Raw genomic sequence first — 15,795 nt, 5'->3', positions numbered from 1 at the left:
TACAGCCATTTCCACGGCGGCTGGAGAAAGTGATGTGAACAAGCTACCTTCTCCGAGGTTGATTGTGGAACCCCATAAACAAACAGTGAAGCATGTCATTCAAGATTATTCCGTAAGAGCCTACAGAGGAGACTTCTTTAGACTGAGATAACGATTTTTCTTTTTTTTCTTGTTTTCTACAGAACGTAAACGTGCATTGTACAATTACTTTTGAATGACATGGCCAAAGTAATCTTGTTTCAATTTTTTAATGTTGTGCATGACCTATCATTTCATTTCATCAGTCACTCATCAATCATTGCCCCAGAGAAGTGCGACAGGCCTCGCCAGCCGGCACAATTCCTATCCTCGTCGCAAGTTCGGGGCTTCATTCATCCCATCCCTGACCCGGTCAAAATTACTGGAAAACAGGTTGTAGGTTTCAAATTCATGATAGACACTATGAAACTAACAGACACTGACGAGACTGCCAGACTGACGAATCCGTGTGGCAAGTGGGTGAATCATACCTCGGTGTCCATGACTTTGACAAAAAAAAAAATATACCCCTGCTACCCTTCCTTATAGGACTTGCTGAGGTGCTATACAAATCGTTTAGACAGCACAAATGATATTTTTTTGAGTATTTTCGCTAATGATTTTGTTAATAATTTAAAGAAAATAAAGGAAAGAATTAGCTGATAAGACAACAGGGTTTGTACAAATTGCTCTTTTTTTTTCCCCCCAAGTTTCAGCCCGCTAAAATGGAATAAAAATGTAAATGTTTTCCCCACAAAGTGGTGGAGGTGGGGGCGGGGGAAAGGGTGCAGTCGCACTACTGATCCCAGGTAATTATAAAAAGAAAAAGGCTACAACTTTATCTCACACATTTTTGTATGTTAAAAGACACTGTACTGAATAAACTTGGGGTTCAGATCTGACCCAGTATCAGTGGTACGTCAAGACAGCTACAGAGAAGCTCCCGTCACATGTGAGTCTAGACATGTCCCCTGGAGAGAGGAGAGCTGGCCAAACTGATACAAGTCTTTCCTTCCAATAACCTTGAATGACATGCAATTGTGAGTAATCAACTGTTTCTAAATATAAATCCACCACAAGGTCACAACAGCTGATGCATGGCTATACATGCTTTACAACCTTCTCTACGTATGCTTTATGACTTTATACACCCCATGTTCTTTTTTCTTTCAGTTTTTATTCCTATAGCATACACACACTGAGTGACTGCAGAGGCAGAGAATTCATTCCCAATGTATAGAGGGTGGAAAGTAACACAACGTCATCTCAAATACAGTAAAAAAGGGTCCCAAAATGGACATTTAAATGATTATGATGACGAGAATGATAGTAAGTCCTACAAAGGAGGCTTGCATTTGTTTCTCAGCCAGTGTCTTAGAAAGGTGTGGCAATCAAACTGATAAACCCGCTGCCATACCGAGGCTAAGTCACGATTGAAAAAGGCCTTGAAAGTTTGAATACTATAATAATAAAACTGCCCGGCCCCTTGGCTGAATGGTCAGCATACTAGGCTTCAGTTCAGAAGATCCCACGTTTGATTCCTGGTAAGGTCACAGAATTTAACTCCATACGGTTAATTCCTCTGAGCAGGGAAACGAGTGTGCGTTCATCTTATTAAATGTTTCTTGATTTACAAATACCACACAACCAACCACCCAAGAAAGTATATCCCTCCACACAGAGTTGATGTCAGGAAGGGCATCTGACCTTAAAACTGGGCCAAACTCATACTCCATGCTATAATTTCGTGTGGCTATTTCTAGCCAAGTGCAGCCCTTTTAAGGCAGACCCTCCGATGAGGGTGGGCGGAATAATAATAATAATAATAATAATAATAATAATAATAATAATAATAATAATAATAATAATAATAATTGTTACCATGATTTGGTGGATCAGCAGAGGTGAAAGAAGGTGCTGGGATGAATAGGTCTCAATATACGAAATTAAAGTTAATTTAAAATTTAACAAATATTTTCTTTTCAAGATCAAGAAATAACAAATATAACAGGTACACAGTAGCCTAGCAACAAAATAATGTACAATTACAGTTTATTAATATATATTGGGCTTCGAGTTCCAAAACACAATCCCTGAGCAATGAGCCCAACTTTATTTATACACAAGGTTTAACAAAGGGGCAGAAAACCCCAATCATGCCCAGGAGCACTCGCTCCCTATTACTCAGAAAAGCCTGCTCGAGGCACACAGAAACCAAATTTCAAAAGAGCAACCCGCTCTTAAAGTTCAAGCCTATCAAAGGCCACGCCAAACTCGACTTTCAAGCTGACCTCCAAGCACATGAAAACAGAGGTAAAAATACCCAACCTACTGAGGCCTATTCAGTAAAGAAGCAGGTTAATTACATGGCCTCCAAAATACCAACTTGAGAGGAGGCAAAACTGCACTCCTAATACATTTCTTTAAAACCCATTTGGCACAAGGCCACTTATGCAAGGGGTAATCCCATACTACGGAGGTGACACGATTGAAAAGGTTATGACATTACGAGTATAAGGGAAACTGTTATAAAAACGTAGTCACCTCAAAACAAAATGAATGGGAGCTCGAGAGGGTTAGGCACTCTCTATCCCAATTTGTAGTTTAAAGAGACAGAATTTAAGCCAAGAGTCTATAACATTTTAGAGGAAAGTTACATGGTAAAAGGTATCGAACCTGCCCCGAGAGTTAAACTGCTGAGCTAGCAAGAAAAGAAGTTATTTAAAAGGCCATTACCTTATTGATGAACCGCTGCCCGAGGAAAGAGGCGCTTCCCGCCCCCTGCTACATAATTTACACAATGATAGATGTTACTGAAGTGGCGAGGAGACCAGAAAATCAGCAGTTTATATACCCTCGCGGAAGATTCGAGACGTTTCATGAATGATTACAACCGCCCACAAAATTTTATTGGCTAACAACGAAAACCACTACACCAGATGAGGAAGAACCACATTATTGGTGGAAAATTAATTAGAGAAATTCGGGATTGGTTAAATTCAAAACAAGCGGAAAGAGAAGGGTTATACTGCCAACCCAAACAAATGACTGAAAGAAATTTAACAAAGAACAAACTTATGAACACAAAATTTCTCCAAAAAAACAGTTCTTTCACTTCGCACTAGGGTGCACAATTGTAGTCCTTCAGTAGTGCCATCTAGAAGAGAATGTTCACACTTCTTACTACAGGGAAAACAAAAATAAATCGAAAAAGACACAGTTCAGAACTGTTCAAAATTTATAGTAATGACATCTTCTGAGAAATCTTGGCATTAATGTAGAAGTTAAAGTTCAAGCTTCCTCCACTAGAGGAGTTTCAACTGGCGCAATGTTTGAATTAGCGACACGGAGGTGTACCGCCCGGTACAATAATAATAATAATAATAATAATAATAATAATAATAATAATAATAATAATAATAATAATAATAATAATAATAATAATAATAGGTTGAAGACATAGGTACACGGGAAAAAAGATCTTCCGTAAAGAGTTAGAAGACAAGACAGGTGCAAAGTGGTTTGAAGAGCAAAGAACTGTATTCTCCTCCAAGATGAAGTGTTATTCGTGGTCCTAACAGGCTGAAACGATATGTTAAACAACGACGATGGCAGTAAATGTCTGATCTGGCAGCTACACTGCAGACTCTACATCTTAATCCTCTACTCTGTACTTCCCACCACCTGATGCTCTGTCATTAACAGGATCATAAGTCATGATATTAACTGCTGAACAAAGTCTCTTGGAGAGACACTACTGATCAGGACAGATGTGGCTCATAGTGACACTCCACTGATCTAAATTATCAGGGGTGTACAATAAAGAGTCCACCACTCGCATTTGTGCAAAGTAACCATGTTTTTCGTTGTTCATGATTATCAAATGTCATTCATTTATTCTCACTTAGAATTGTTTTACTCTCCCACATTAGGTAATCAATCACAACTACCTGGGCCGATTGCAGAAACGATGTCTTGTTTTAAGCCTAAGACAACATCTAAATTGAGCACGATCTTCCACTGCATAAACAATGTTCAGCCAATGTTTACCTAGACATCGCTTAAAGTTTCAATATTGGTCTGAAAATAGAGATAGAAATATCTTTCATGCAACTCTTTGCTTGTCGCAACCAATGAAATTCGCACCGAATGCCACTCAGCTGTTTGTCTGCCTACACATTCCTCAAATATGGATAAGCATGAGCATGACTTGCCCACAGATAAGAGTATCGCTTTCGGTGGAAATTAAATCTCATAATATTATCGACACTGAAGCGACACGCCACCGTACAGGGAAGTGTAGCTTTGAGTATAGCGTTGTTACAGTGAGTGTAATCCACTCATAAATATGGTAGCTTTGACGAAGGGAAGATGAAGCAATAGTAATGTGTAACCGAATTTGTTGTATGGGCGAAGCAATAGTAATGTGTAACCGAATGTGTTGTATGGGCCATATAGATGTAGATGTAGCTTGCATTCTGGAGATCGTAGGTTCGAAACGCATTGTCGGCAGTCCTGAAGATTGTTTTCCGTAGTTTCCCTATGTTTACACCATGCAAATACTAGGGCTGTTATTATGACCACAGCTCTTCTACCCCAGTCCTCCTCTTTAAACAGTAATCACCACCATCACCACCACTTGACTTTTCCCATCTGATAGTTGCCAAAAACTTATGCGATTATATATATATACATACATAAATAAAACACATACAACCTACTTTTTAGTTTTCACTATTATGTGTGTTTACTTGGCAGTAAATATAAGTGAATCCCTCCCAGCTGATGTATGTGACAGCCCTCTGACGACTGGGACAAGTTATTCTGATAGTGGAAGTGACCTATAATTCCATCGAAATTACCCCCATGTGTATAATAAAATATATCATTTGCCAAGAATTGTATTCAAGTTGACAATTACCGGACTGTACCTTTGTTAGTCTCAAGAAACAAGTCACTTGAAAAGCGAAACCTTATTTCAAGATCTATCTCCCCGTACATGTCAAATGAATTGCTGTGATTTAGCAACAGGCGACCCACAGAGAGGCCGTCGGACTAACCTTTCTTACCGAAATCGACTCAACATAATACAAATTACATGTTTCATGGTACATAACCTCTGATTGTGATTCACTCCTCTCATTTGAAGTTAAATAGTGCTCTTGGCAGTGTTTAAATATGACAGGTTGAACATCGGTTTTAGACAGTGTCCAAGTTATAAATAACGTCTCTGCAATGCGGCAGCCATACTTAGGCATTGTTTAACAGTAGACGTCGTCTAAACACCGTTTCTGCAATCGGCCCTCTGTCTTTAATTCTGGAAGTGACACTTATTTCATAAATTTCTGTCAATTGCAGTGGTTATTCATGCAAGTAGTATGGAAAATGATCCACGATTTATGATAAGAACAGGTTGGGAGTCCGTAGTCTTGGCAGTGAACACATCACTCTCCCACAAGCAATGCAAGGCAAGATTTATATGATTCACTTTTCAATTTTTTATGTCAAGCTAAGAATGGATTCCTACCTGCATGCCCTCAGCTACCAGGTGCATTTCTTCAACTCTACCAGACGGCAGAGAAACAAATCGACAACCTATGACTGAGTTCTGAAGGTAAACACCAAACGTGTCACCACAGATGTACAGTGACGCAGCAAAAGTCATGGGATAGCAGTATTTAAAGGCAGCACACTGTGACGTCCTGGAAGTGCCCAAACCTGTAGCAGGTGTGATTTGCCATCTCAACAGTGAGTGTAAACATCATCTGCACCAGTCATGAAAAGACAATTTGAATTACAAACTTTCAAACAGCGACTGATAGTGGGGGCCAGATGGATGGAACATTCCACTGTTGAGCTTGTGTGGACATTTAACATTCTGCAAAAGACAGCATCAGATATTTACTGGGAATACCTCATGGAAGGCATTAACACCCACAGTGACCACAGTAGCTGACCGCAGATGTTTAATGATCACAATTAGCGACAGCTGGCTAGAATTGTCCGTGGTAACAGAGAAGCCACACCAGCTCAATTCACATCCCTTCAATGCAAGAGGTACCAGACGCATATCCGGGAGGCAGATCTGGGAACAGAAGACCTACCAGAGTGCACATGATGTTGATAACTGGAACCTGGGGGACTTGGTCCGATGAGTCACTGTTCCAGATGTTTCGAGCTGACGGTAGGGTTCGGATATGGCAGGACCCTAGTTGTCAACAAGGCACCATGGAGACTGGTGGGAGCTCCATAATGGTGCGTTCACAGGTCACAGGCTGAACAGGTCATTGACCAGTGACTGCAACACTGAACTACGACCACTTGCAGCCCTTCATGAACTTCATGTACCCAACAACGATGAGATTTTCCAGCAGGATAACGCACCGTGATCATGACTAAGTTGTCCAGAATTGGCTCGAGGAGCATTCTGGAGAGTTTCAATGACTGCTGCAGCCACCTCGTTTATCTGATACGAACCCTGTCAAGTATTAATGGGATATGGTGGCGAGGTCCATTAACACTCAAGATCCTGCAGCTACAAACAGCAGGAATCTGCGAGTAGTTATCCAAATGCCGTGGGTCAGAATCTCTCCACAGACGTTTCTTCCACTCATGGAATTGATGCCATGATGAGTTGCTCCAGTTGGCTGAGCTAGAGGAGGGCCTACACGATATTAGATCACTATCCCATGACTTCTTGCATGTCAGTGTACATGCCGAAATCATGTTGGGTGTGGATTGGAATTTTTTCCATCCTCTGAAAATCTAACTACCTATGCTGGATTTGAACCTGTGATCTTGAAATCTGGAAGCCAATACACTATCACTGCTGCTACTGATGAAGATGATGATAAATGTAAAGATTATGTAATGGAATATTGCAGCAAATATCAACATAAAGACACAATAAAGAACCATAACAGCCGGACTGAGTGGCGCAGATGGTTGAGGTGCTGGTCTTCTGACCCCCAACTTGGCAGATTCTATCCTGGTTCAGTCAGGTGGTATTTGAAAGTACTCAAAAACATCTGCCTTGTGTCAGTAGATTTACCAGCATGTAAAAGAACTCCTGCGGTACTAAATTCCGGCACCTCAGCATCTCCAAAAAAGCATCAAAAGTACTTGGGGAAAAAAAACCAATATCATTATTTATTAAGAACCATAACAGAATCCATATGATAAGAAGTGCTTGTTATGTTGATGAAAATGGCAGAAAGATAACAATCCATGAGCAAATCCAATTATAAGCAAAGGATGTTCAAACTGATAACAACAATCCTACTCCAGCCTAGTGCGTGTGGTTGTTGAAGGTTATGTTATGAGATCTCATTATTATCTTATCAGCTGCTTCAAGAGAACTGACCTTGTCTACATTATAAATATTCAGTGTTAAGAGATAACATACTGAACGTTCTGGCCTCCGGAAGCTGTCTCGATCAACCACAGCTCCCCATGATCCCATATTTTTTCTTCTTCTAGCTCTCTCTGGGTCACGTTATGAATCAAAGTCTTCCGCTGTGGTTCCCCCTCTTCACTCCCCCATTCTTTTTCAGTTTCTAATATTTCTTTTTCTTTCCCAGTTTCTAATATTTCTTTCTTTCCTCTCCTCCACTGTATTCATCCACCTCTGACAAGGCCTTCCTTGCCGTCTCTTTCCTGATGGTTTCTCTGTATTAAACTAAATAAAATTTCAGACCCCCTCAAAATCAAGAATGGAGTTCAGCAATGTGATGGACTTACACTAATTCTCTTCAAAGCAGTATTAAACAAAATCATTAGGGCATGAGAAAATTCATTACATGAGAAAAATATTGAAGAAATCCCATCTGGGACAAGGAAGAAGATGATTTCAGTTGAAATTACTTTCATTTGCTGACGATATAGCAATAATTATGGATGATGATAATAATAATAATAATAATAATAATAAATTAAATACATTAAATAGCAATTAAAAATGAGCTTCAAATTTTGAGTAACAAAAGTTAAATACAGTATACTGAACACAGAGACAATAGAGAAAAGTACAGAACACCACAACATGGAAAGATTCAAAGAGTTGATAAATTTAAATACTTCGAAGAAAGAATCCAAAAAAATGAACTCGATAACAACCTGCAAAGAGGTTGAAGAAGATGGAAATGGCTTTACAAACTCGCACAAAACCGTTACAACAATAAAGGCCATCATTCCAGACAAAAATCAGATACTACACAACCGCAATTAAACCAGAGGTATTGTACGCGCACTTTTTAGTGCTAGATTTTTGTACTGGGTTGAGGAGTAAGTAGGGAGCACTGCCGGTTCCGGTAATACTGCCAACTGAATGGAAATTAAATCTGAATTGAATCGATAATATGATCGATCGATATGAATTTTCTAAACCTTTATTATCTTACGCCAACAACTGTATCACACACACAATATATAATATTACATAACATTTCTCGATGCAAAACTTGTTCCTAGCATGAATTCTATAGTTTGGCTTTGCTGTGTAAACAACAACAGGACGAGTACGTAAAGTGTACGCCAGATGTCGCACAGCTATCATAAGCGATTCTTAGTTTGTGTTTCAAAGGTTGCCAATAGAATCTCGAAGATAACCGAGGTCGACCAATTCAGCACTAGGGTGTTCATCTACCACTAAAAAGTGCGCGTATAATACTATATGGATCAGAATGCCTGAGGCTGAACAAAAGGAGTAAACAAGAGGAACAGAAGAAAAAAGATAATATGGAAAATTCTGGGACCCCAAAAGAATGAAGATACTATTTGGATGAAGAGGAAAAAATGAAGACTTCTACCAAAATATAGAGAAAATTACAGATACAATTAAATAAAAGGGAGACTATAATTTTATGGACACCTTCACAGAATGAACAACAAGAGGCTAAATTAAACTACCATATTAAAAAAAACACCACTGGCTAGCTACGGTAGAAGACAAGACAGGATATATAAAGACTAAGGAATTCTGGTGAAAGATCACTTTTGAATCAACAAGTTCAATGTCATGCTAAGCAAGTTATGTCAAAAGGAACAGAGGCAGGCTATCAGCCAACATATCAAGTATGTTTTGAGAGGAAAAGGAGAAAAATACTGTACCGTAGTCTTAGGTTCTAAGCAGTCTATTATTGGTCCAATTCATTTTTTTTAAATTACTTTTTTTTAATTCTGTCTCTCCCATTTGTAGCATGTGTCCACACCATTTCAGTTTGCTTGTTTCTGTTCTGTAGTTGTTAAACTCCAATCCCCCGAGGAGTAGAGATCTTGGGAGCAACCCAAGACTCGGTCTCAGTAACAACGCAGGCATTCCGAGGTGTCTCCATCAATGCTACCAATCTTCAGACTGAATTAGGATTCCTACAAGGAAGTATCATAATCCCATTTTCACAGGATCAAATCCTGCTAAAGGAATTTATTTATGAAGTACAGAAAAAAAACCCAATTGTAATTCCCGTGTCAAAAGTGATTCGTTAAACATCTTTGGTGGTGCATTCAAAAAATTCACCTGACATCACTTTTAAACAGCCCGGTAGAAATTTATTTTGCTGCTAAATGGCAGAGCTATCAGAATGTTAAAATTAGCACAGAGGCCTCATGAATGTCACCACTTCAGAAGGTGTAACTCATTAGCTGCTGCCATTGGGTACTTGGTAATGGTTTTATGTTGCACCGACTATCACAGGCCTTTTGGTGATGATGGGATAAGGCTGGGAAGGACGCGATTGTGGCCTTAATTAAGAAACCGCCCCAGTATTTGCCTACCATGAAAATGGGAAACAGTGGCAAAACCTCTTTGGAGTTGCTGACCACAGAATTCAAACCCACCATCTCCCAAATAAAAGTTAACAGCTGCATGGCTTGAGCTGCACAGCCACCTCACTCTGTAACTATACCATCATCATCATCATTATTATTGCTGTCATGGTTGGGTTGCATTTGGTTTGAGTGCTAACATACATCTGCATACAGCGTACAGACATTTCGTTTGAATCACTGTATTGTAGTGCCTCAGTTTAGTTCGCCTAGAGATGGTTTTCTTCATTCGTACAAAACAAGCCACAAAATATGATTTGCCCTGGAATTTTCACAGAAAAATCCGAAAGGCTTCAGAAATTAAGAAAAATCCTGATAGACGAGGAAGGAGCCCCCCACTCTGCATCAAGAAATACTTACGTACAACCTAGACCACAACTTCCTCCAATATACAATATGACTTCCCATGAGAGCTACAGCATTGCCTAAGAACGCAAGCACTGAATTATTTATACCATTGGACTCAAACGAGAACATAGATACACACAAGACACATTCATTCATTTCTATGAAATGTTTTATATTCGTTATTTTAAACGATTTTAACATGTACTGTGTATTTTAATGTGTTTAATGTATTTGTAATTTAGATTTAAGCTTAAGTTAGGTTTTATAAACAAATTCTAGTCCTAAAGAGATAGCTCTATACCAAGTACCTGAATCGTAATATATAACCATTTCACATTCAACATGCCCAATTTGGACACTTAAGACATAATGCTTCCTTATGGCATCTCCCTTTAAGAAAGGACATATTAACTAATACTTGACCCAAATGTGAAGGTATCCATGTACTATTTAAAAGTCGAAACCAGTCCTGAAAGTTAATTCTTACAATAATAAAAATTGTATTGATAAGGTGGAACCTTTTCTTGTCTATACATACGTGAACTATCAATACGGAAATGAAACTAGTAAATCAAGATCCCTGCAATTTGTCGATCACTGAACTAAACTTTGTTCAGTTTGGGTGTGCTGTCTAGTATTGTGCAAATCCTTTTCGTTAGTCTCTTCTCATTCATTCTAAATAAATGCCCAGAGAATTTAAGTCTCCGTTTTCTCATGAACTTAGCTTTTCATTGTCACGGTAAAGTTCTTCCCTTCCTCGCAATCTATACTGTCCGTCCACAATCTTTGAACCCATTATTTTGCGAAGGATCTTTCTTTTGAATTTCTCAGCTTCTCCCAGTCCCGCTTACCCTGTCATTTGGAGGCATTCACTAGCGTACAGACATTTCGTTTGAATCACTGTATTGTAGTGCCTCAGTTTAGTTCGCCTAGAGATGGTTTTCTTCATTCGTACAAAACAAGCCACAAAATATGATTTGCCCTGGAATTTTCACAGAAAAATCCGAAAGGCTTCAGAAATTAAGAAAAATCCTGATAATAAGAATTTAGATTAAGGCTACAAAATCAGCAATTCTTGGATGCCTAGTATCCATAACTTATCAACATGCAGGTCAAATCATGAAAATACAAGATGATCCCTCAAACTACTTAAGAGTAACAGAAACTCCCAATCGCCAAACGAGAAGTATGTTGCAGACGTTTCAAGATGCTGCCAGGTCTTGCAGTAGCTTGGGAGGGAAACTGTTTGAGGAGAAACGGAGTAATCATCTTTGTAGTTAACCTTGGCTGCCTGAGAAGGCTGATCACCTCACGTGGAACAGTGGTACACCAATCGCCTTGACAAAATATACTGCAATGTATTTGAAACGTTGACAACATGTACATGAGGGACATAAAACAACAACCCAAAAGAACACCTTTAAAATACAAGTTAGAATCTAGGCAATTTTGTAACTTTCATGCAACTGATGAATTTAACTTACCCACATAAGCGTATTTGGATGCAGAAAGTCCTCCGTCTGGTCCCTGGGCTCGGCGTAAACCAAACTCCAGCAACATGATTTTCTTTCCAGCAGCTATTCGGTACCGAGCAGCATTAGTGGCCATAAGACTATCAATAAAGAGAAACAGAATTGTTACAAGACATTTCCAAAAATAAACAGAAGATGAAGTGTAGTGGCATGTAACAGTCGATATAAAAATATAGACTACAATTAAACCTTACCCCTAGGGGTAAAAGATCTCTAAAGGTCAACGCCCCAAACAAATAGCATTTTTTTTTAAACTTAACCCTCAAATTAAAGTTCTCTGTGTTGTCTCTACTACCCGTATTTTAAACGTGAATTTCTATCTTATATGATCTGTATTCATCTTTCACGATTTTGGAAATAACACTTGCTCTTAAATGAGGAATTTAGGCTATTAATGTTTACAGCAAGCAAATAAAAGCAATATGTGCAATTTATGTCAAATTATTATTATTATTATTATTATCATCGTTATTGCATACCGATTGGTTTAGTTAATAATCAGTAAAAAAACAATTGAAAAACTCTAAATCAGTCTCTGGTTTCACACCTTGCAGTGGTTTGTAGCCTGAAACCACTGTAAACAGAGATTTCTTGAAATTGGGATTGTTGATTTATAATTGCATCAGCCAACACCATCAGCTACATGTTGGGTTATGGTATACAAGCCATCACCAATTCACTTGTAGGCACCGTCAAATGCTATCAGATATTTTCTTTAAGGTACAAGGAAGGAGTAGAGGTGAGAACATACTAGGGTTTTGTAGAATTACCTGACATATGCAACACTGAACAGTACTGTACATGACGAAGAGAGCACATGGCGACCATGTTTGTTTACTATCACCCTAGCCTTCGCGTGCATGAGTGGACTGGACACAGCTGACTGCTACACTGCCATCTAAATTATAGATTTTTGACCGACTGTCAAATAGTATCTGGATTTTGCAAAGTTCCACGCTGAACCAAAAGATGCCAGTACAGTACAGCATCGTGTATTTTGTCGGCTAAGAGACGGCAGACGAGCAGTGGACGATACAATGCCATGTTGGGATTCACCCGACATGCAACTGGAAAGGAAATATCGTAATGTCGGGCCTCATCCGACAGAGGCTTAAGGGTTAATAAAAGACTTAGGCCCGCTTTCTTCAACGAATGTTAAGTGTTAACTCAGCTGTTAAAGAGACTTAACACATAATTTAACAAAATGGTCGTCTCATCAAGAATTGTTAACTCTAACAAATGTTAAAACATGTGTTAAATTAACCTGGCAGCAGCCCTGTGTTAAACCTCTTAACAACTGCTAAAATTACAAAATGGAGGCATGTAGAAGACGTAAGTTTGAAGCTGAAGAAGGCAAAGGACGACCCATACTAAGAAATAACCACTTTCTAGAGTTGTCAGAAGATATATTTCTAATTACCAAAGCCATAATGAACAAGATACTCGACGATATTGAAAATACGTTAGAGTTTCCATCAGTGAGGACAAATATCATGAGACAGGATCCGCTTCAAACCACATGGAGGTGATAGCACACTAAAATGCGAACACATTTTACTCAAACTTGTCAGGTCTGCAACTTAATCATTTCCGAAAAATTTATGAATCCCCCGATTCTAATACAACATCTATATACTTGAAGAGTTGCGACCTCGACAAGTGCAGCAGTGTTACAAGTAACTATTCTCATTTTGGTTCCGTATTGAAGTTGACGTATGTCTCAAGTATTAATACAATATTATAAGTCCACCTGTTCAATACAATACAATATGATCCACTATTTCATATGGTCAAATATTTTTTTATACATAATACATAAAAGTCAAAGGTACATGTTTCACCCTCCTTATGGGCATCATCAGCCTATATCAATCTTAAAAATAATACATATACTTATAAATTATAGGTTAAAATGTTGAAAAATGATTTTGTAAAACATTATACAATAACATCTAAAACAACGATAATGCACCAAAGTATGTTAAAAGAGAGTGAATTAACAGTTTTGAAGATTAAAACGTGATTAAACATGAAATTTTGAGAGTTTAAAACTAAAATGGATCCATATTTTTATAATATCATAAAGACTGCGATGGCCTTGAGTGTAAATACAATCATCAAAGGGGGATGTTTCTTCAATTCCCAAGTTGAATCCAAGGTGGTAAAATCACTGTCAGTTATTTAAAACGGAAGTGTGAATGCAATAAACAAGTTAAAATGTATATGTTTGGGATATCTGAAAGTCGAGAAGAAAATGGAACTTCTTGTAGAGGCGTTGCTTATGATAAAACATATGTCAAAGCTAGCGGAGTTCGGAAATTATGCGGTAGTCGAATGGATCTAAAAGATAGTCAAGTTGATGTTATAATTCCGTTGAAACATTTGTTGGAAGAAATGTTCAGGATTTTTCGTATGGAGCATATTAAGTACGTCAGGTTGTTACAGCAACGCTAGCTTGACTGGGTTTTCGACTTCTAGTATTATAACGGTTATACTAGAATAACGGTTATACCGGTTATACTAGAATAACGGTTATACTAGAATAATACTAGAAGTCGAAAACCCAGTCAAGCTAGCGTTGCTGTAACAACCTGACGTACTTAATACGCTCCGTACGAAAAATCCTGAACATTTCTTCCAACAAATGTTTCAACGGAATTATAACATCAACTTGACTATCTTTTAGATCCATTCGACTACCGCATAATTTCCGAACTCCGCTAGCTTTGACATACGTTTTATCATAAGCAACGCCTCTACAAGAAGTTCCATTTTCTTCTCGACTTTCAGATATCCCAAACATATACATTTTAACTTGTTTATTACATTCACACTTCCGTTTTAAATAACTGACAGTGATTTTACCACCTTGGATTCAACTTGGGAATTGAAGAAACATCCCCCTTTGATGATTGTATTTACACTCAAGGCAATCGCAGTCTTTATGATATTATAAAAATATGGATCCATTTTAGTTTTAAACTCTCAAAATTTCATGTTTAATCACGTTTTAATCTTCAAAACTGTTAATTCACTCCCTTTTAACATACTTTGGTGCATTATCGTTGTTTTAGATGTTATTGTATAATGTTTTACGAAATCATTTTTCAACATTTTAACCTATAATTTATAAGTATATGTATTATTTTTAAGATTGATATAGGCTGATGATGCCCATAAGGAGGGTGAAACATGTACCTTTGACTTTTATGTATTATGTATAAAAAAATATTTGACCATATGAAATAGTGGATCATATTGTATTGTATTGAACAGGTGGACTTATAATATTGTATTAATACTTGAGACAAGTGCAGCAGTGGGCGAGTGGTCATCGCACTTGTCTGCTAACCGCGCCGACGTGAGTTTGAGTCCAGCCATTGACATGCTTTTTTAATACAAATTAAATCACTGTTTCAGGGATTGTGAAAGTCAAATGTGAAAAAAAATGAATAATCAAATTGCAGTGGAACTTTATTTTCTACCTAAAATTAATAGAAAGAGATCCAGATATATATAAAGAAAGAGATCCAGCAGTAACTGTGAGAACGTTTAGGCCTATATTAATTTCAGGTAGAAAAACTGTAGGCCCTACTGCAATTTCCGTAATATTTTTGTTCCAATTTTTATCTTAACGTTCCCTCAAATATTAATTTAATCATCACCTTATTCTTCTTATTATTTATCTGTTTACCCTTCAGTGTCCTGGAGCTTCAGATTGTTTGTCGGGGATAAAACTGGGGAGGATGACCAGTACCTCGCCCAGGCGGCCTCACCTGCTATGCTGAACAGGGGCCTTGCTGGGGGATGGGAAGATTGGAAGGGATAGACAAGGGAGAGGGAAGGAAGCGGTCGTGGCCTTAAATTAGGAGGAGAAAGACCTTAAAAAGTAGTTAGTGGGACGTATAGCAAATAACATTATTAGTTAAGAGGAGAAGTGGGAAACCACGGAAAACCACTTCCGGGATGGCTGAGGTGGGAATCGAACCCACCTCTAATCAGTTGACCTCCGGAGGCTGAGTGGACCCCGTTCCAGCCCTCGTATCTCTCTTCAAATTTCGTGGCAGAGCCGGGA

The 15,795-nt window shown here is 38.3% G+C and overlaps 1 protein-coding gene across 2 annotated transcripts in view; it reads right to left on the bottom strand.

Annotated features, from left to right (window-relative positions):
* Positions 1 to 15,795, bottom strand: part of Naprt (nicotinate phosphoribosyltransferase) — a 150,934-nt gene that overhangs the window by 61,644 nt on the left and 73,495 nt on the right. For both annotated transcript variants that reach the window (XM_067154931.2, XM_067154932.2), the window contains exon 5: positions 11,673 to 11,800. In XM_067154931.2, coding sequence (XP_067011032.2) covers positions 11,673 to 11,800 — 128 coding nt within the window. The remainder of the gene's footprint in view (positions 1 to 11,672; positions 11,801 to 15,795) is intronic.

The sequence above is a fragment of the Anabrus simplex genome, chromosome 10 (assembly GCF_040414725.1).
Source record: "Anabrus simplex isolate iqAnaSimp1 chromosome 10, ASM4041472v1, whole genome shotgun sequence".
NCBI classification, from domain to species: domain Eukaryota; kingdom Metazoa; phylum Arthropoda; class Insecta; order Orthoptera; family Tettigoniidae; genus Anabrus; species Anabrus simplex.
This window is presented reverse-complemented; position numbering and strand designations above follow the sequence as displayed.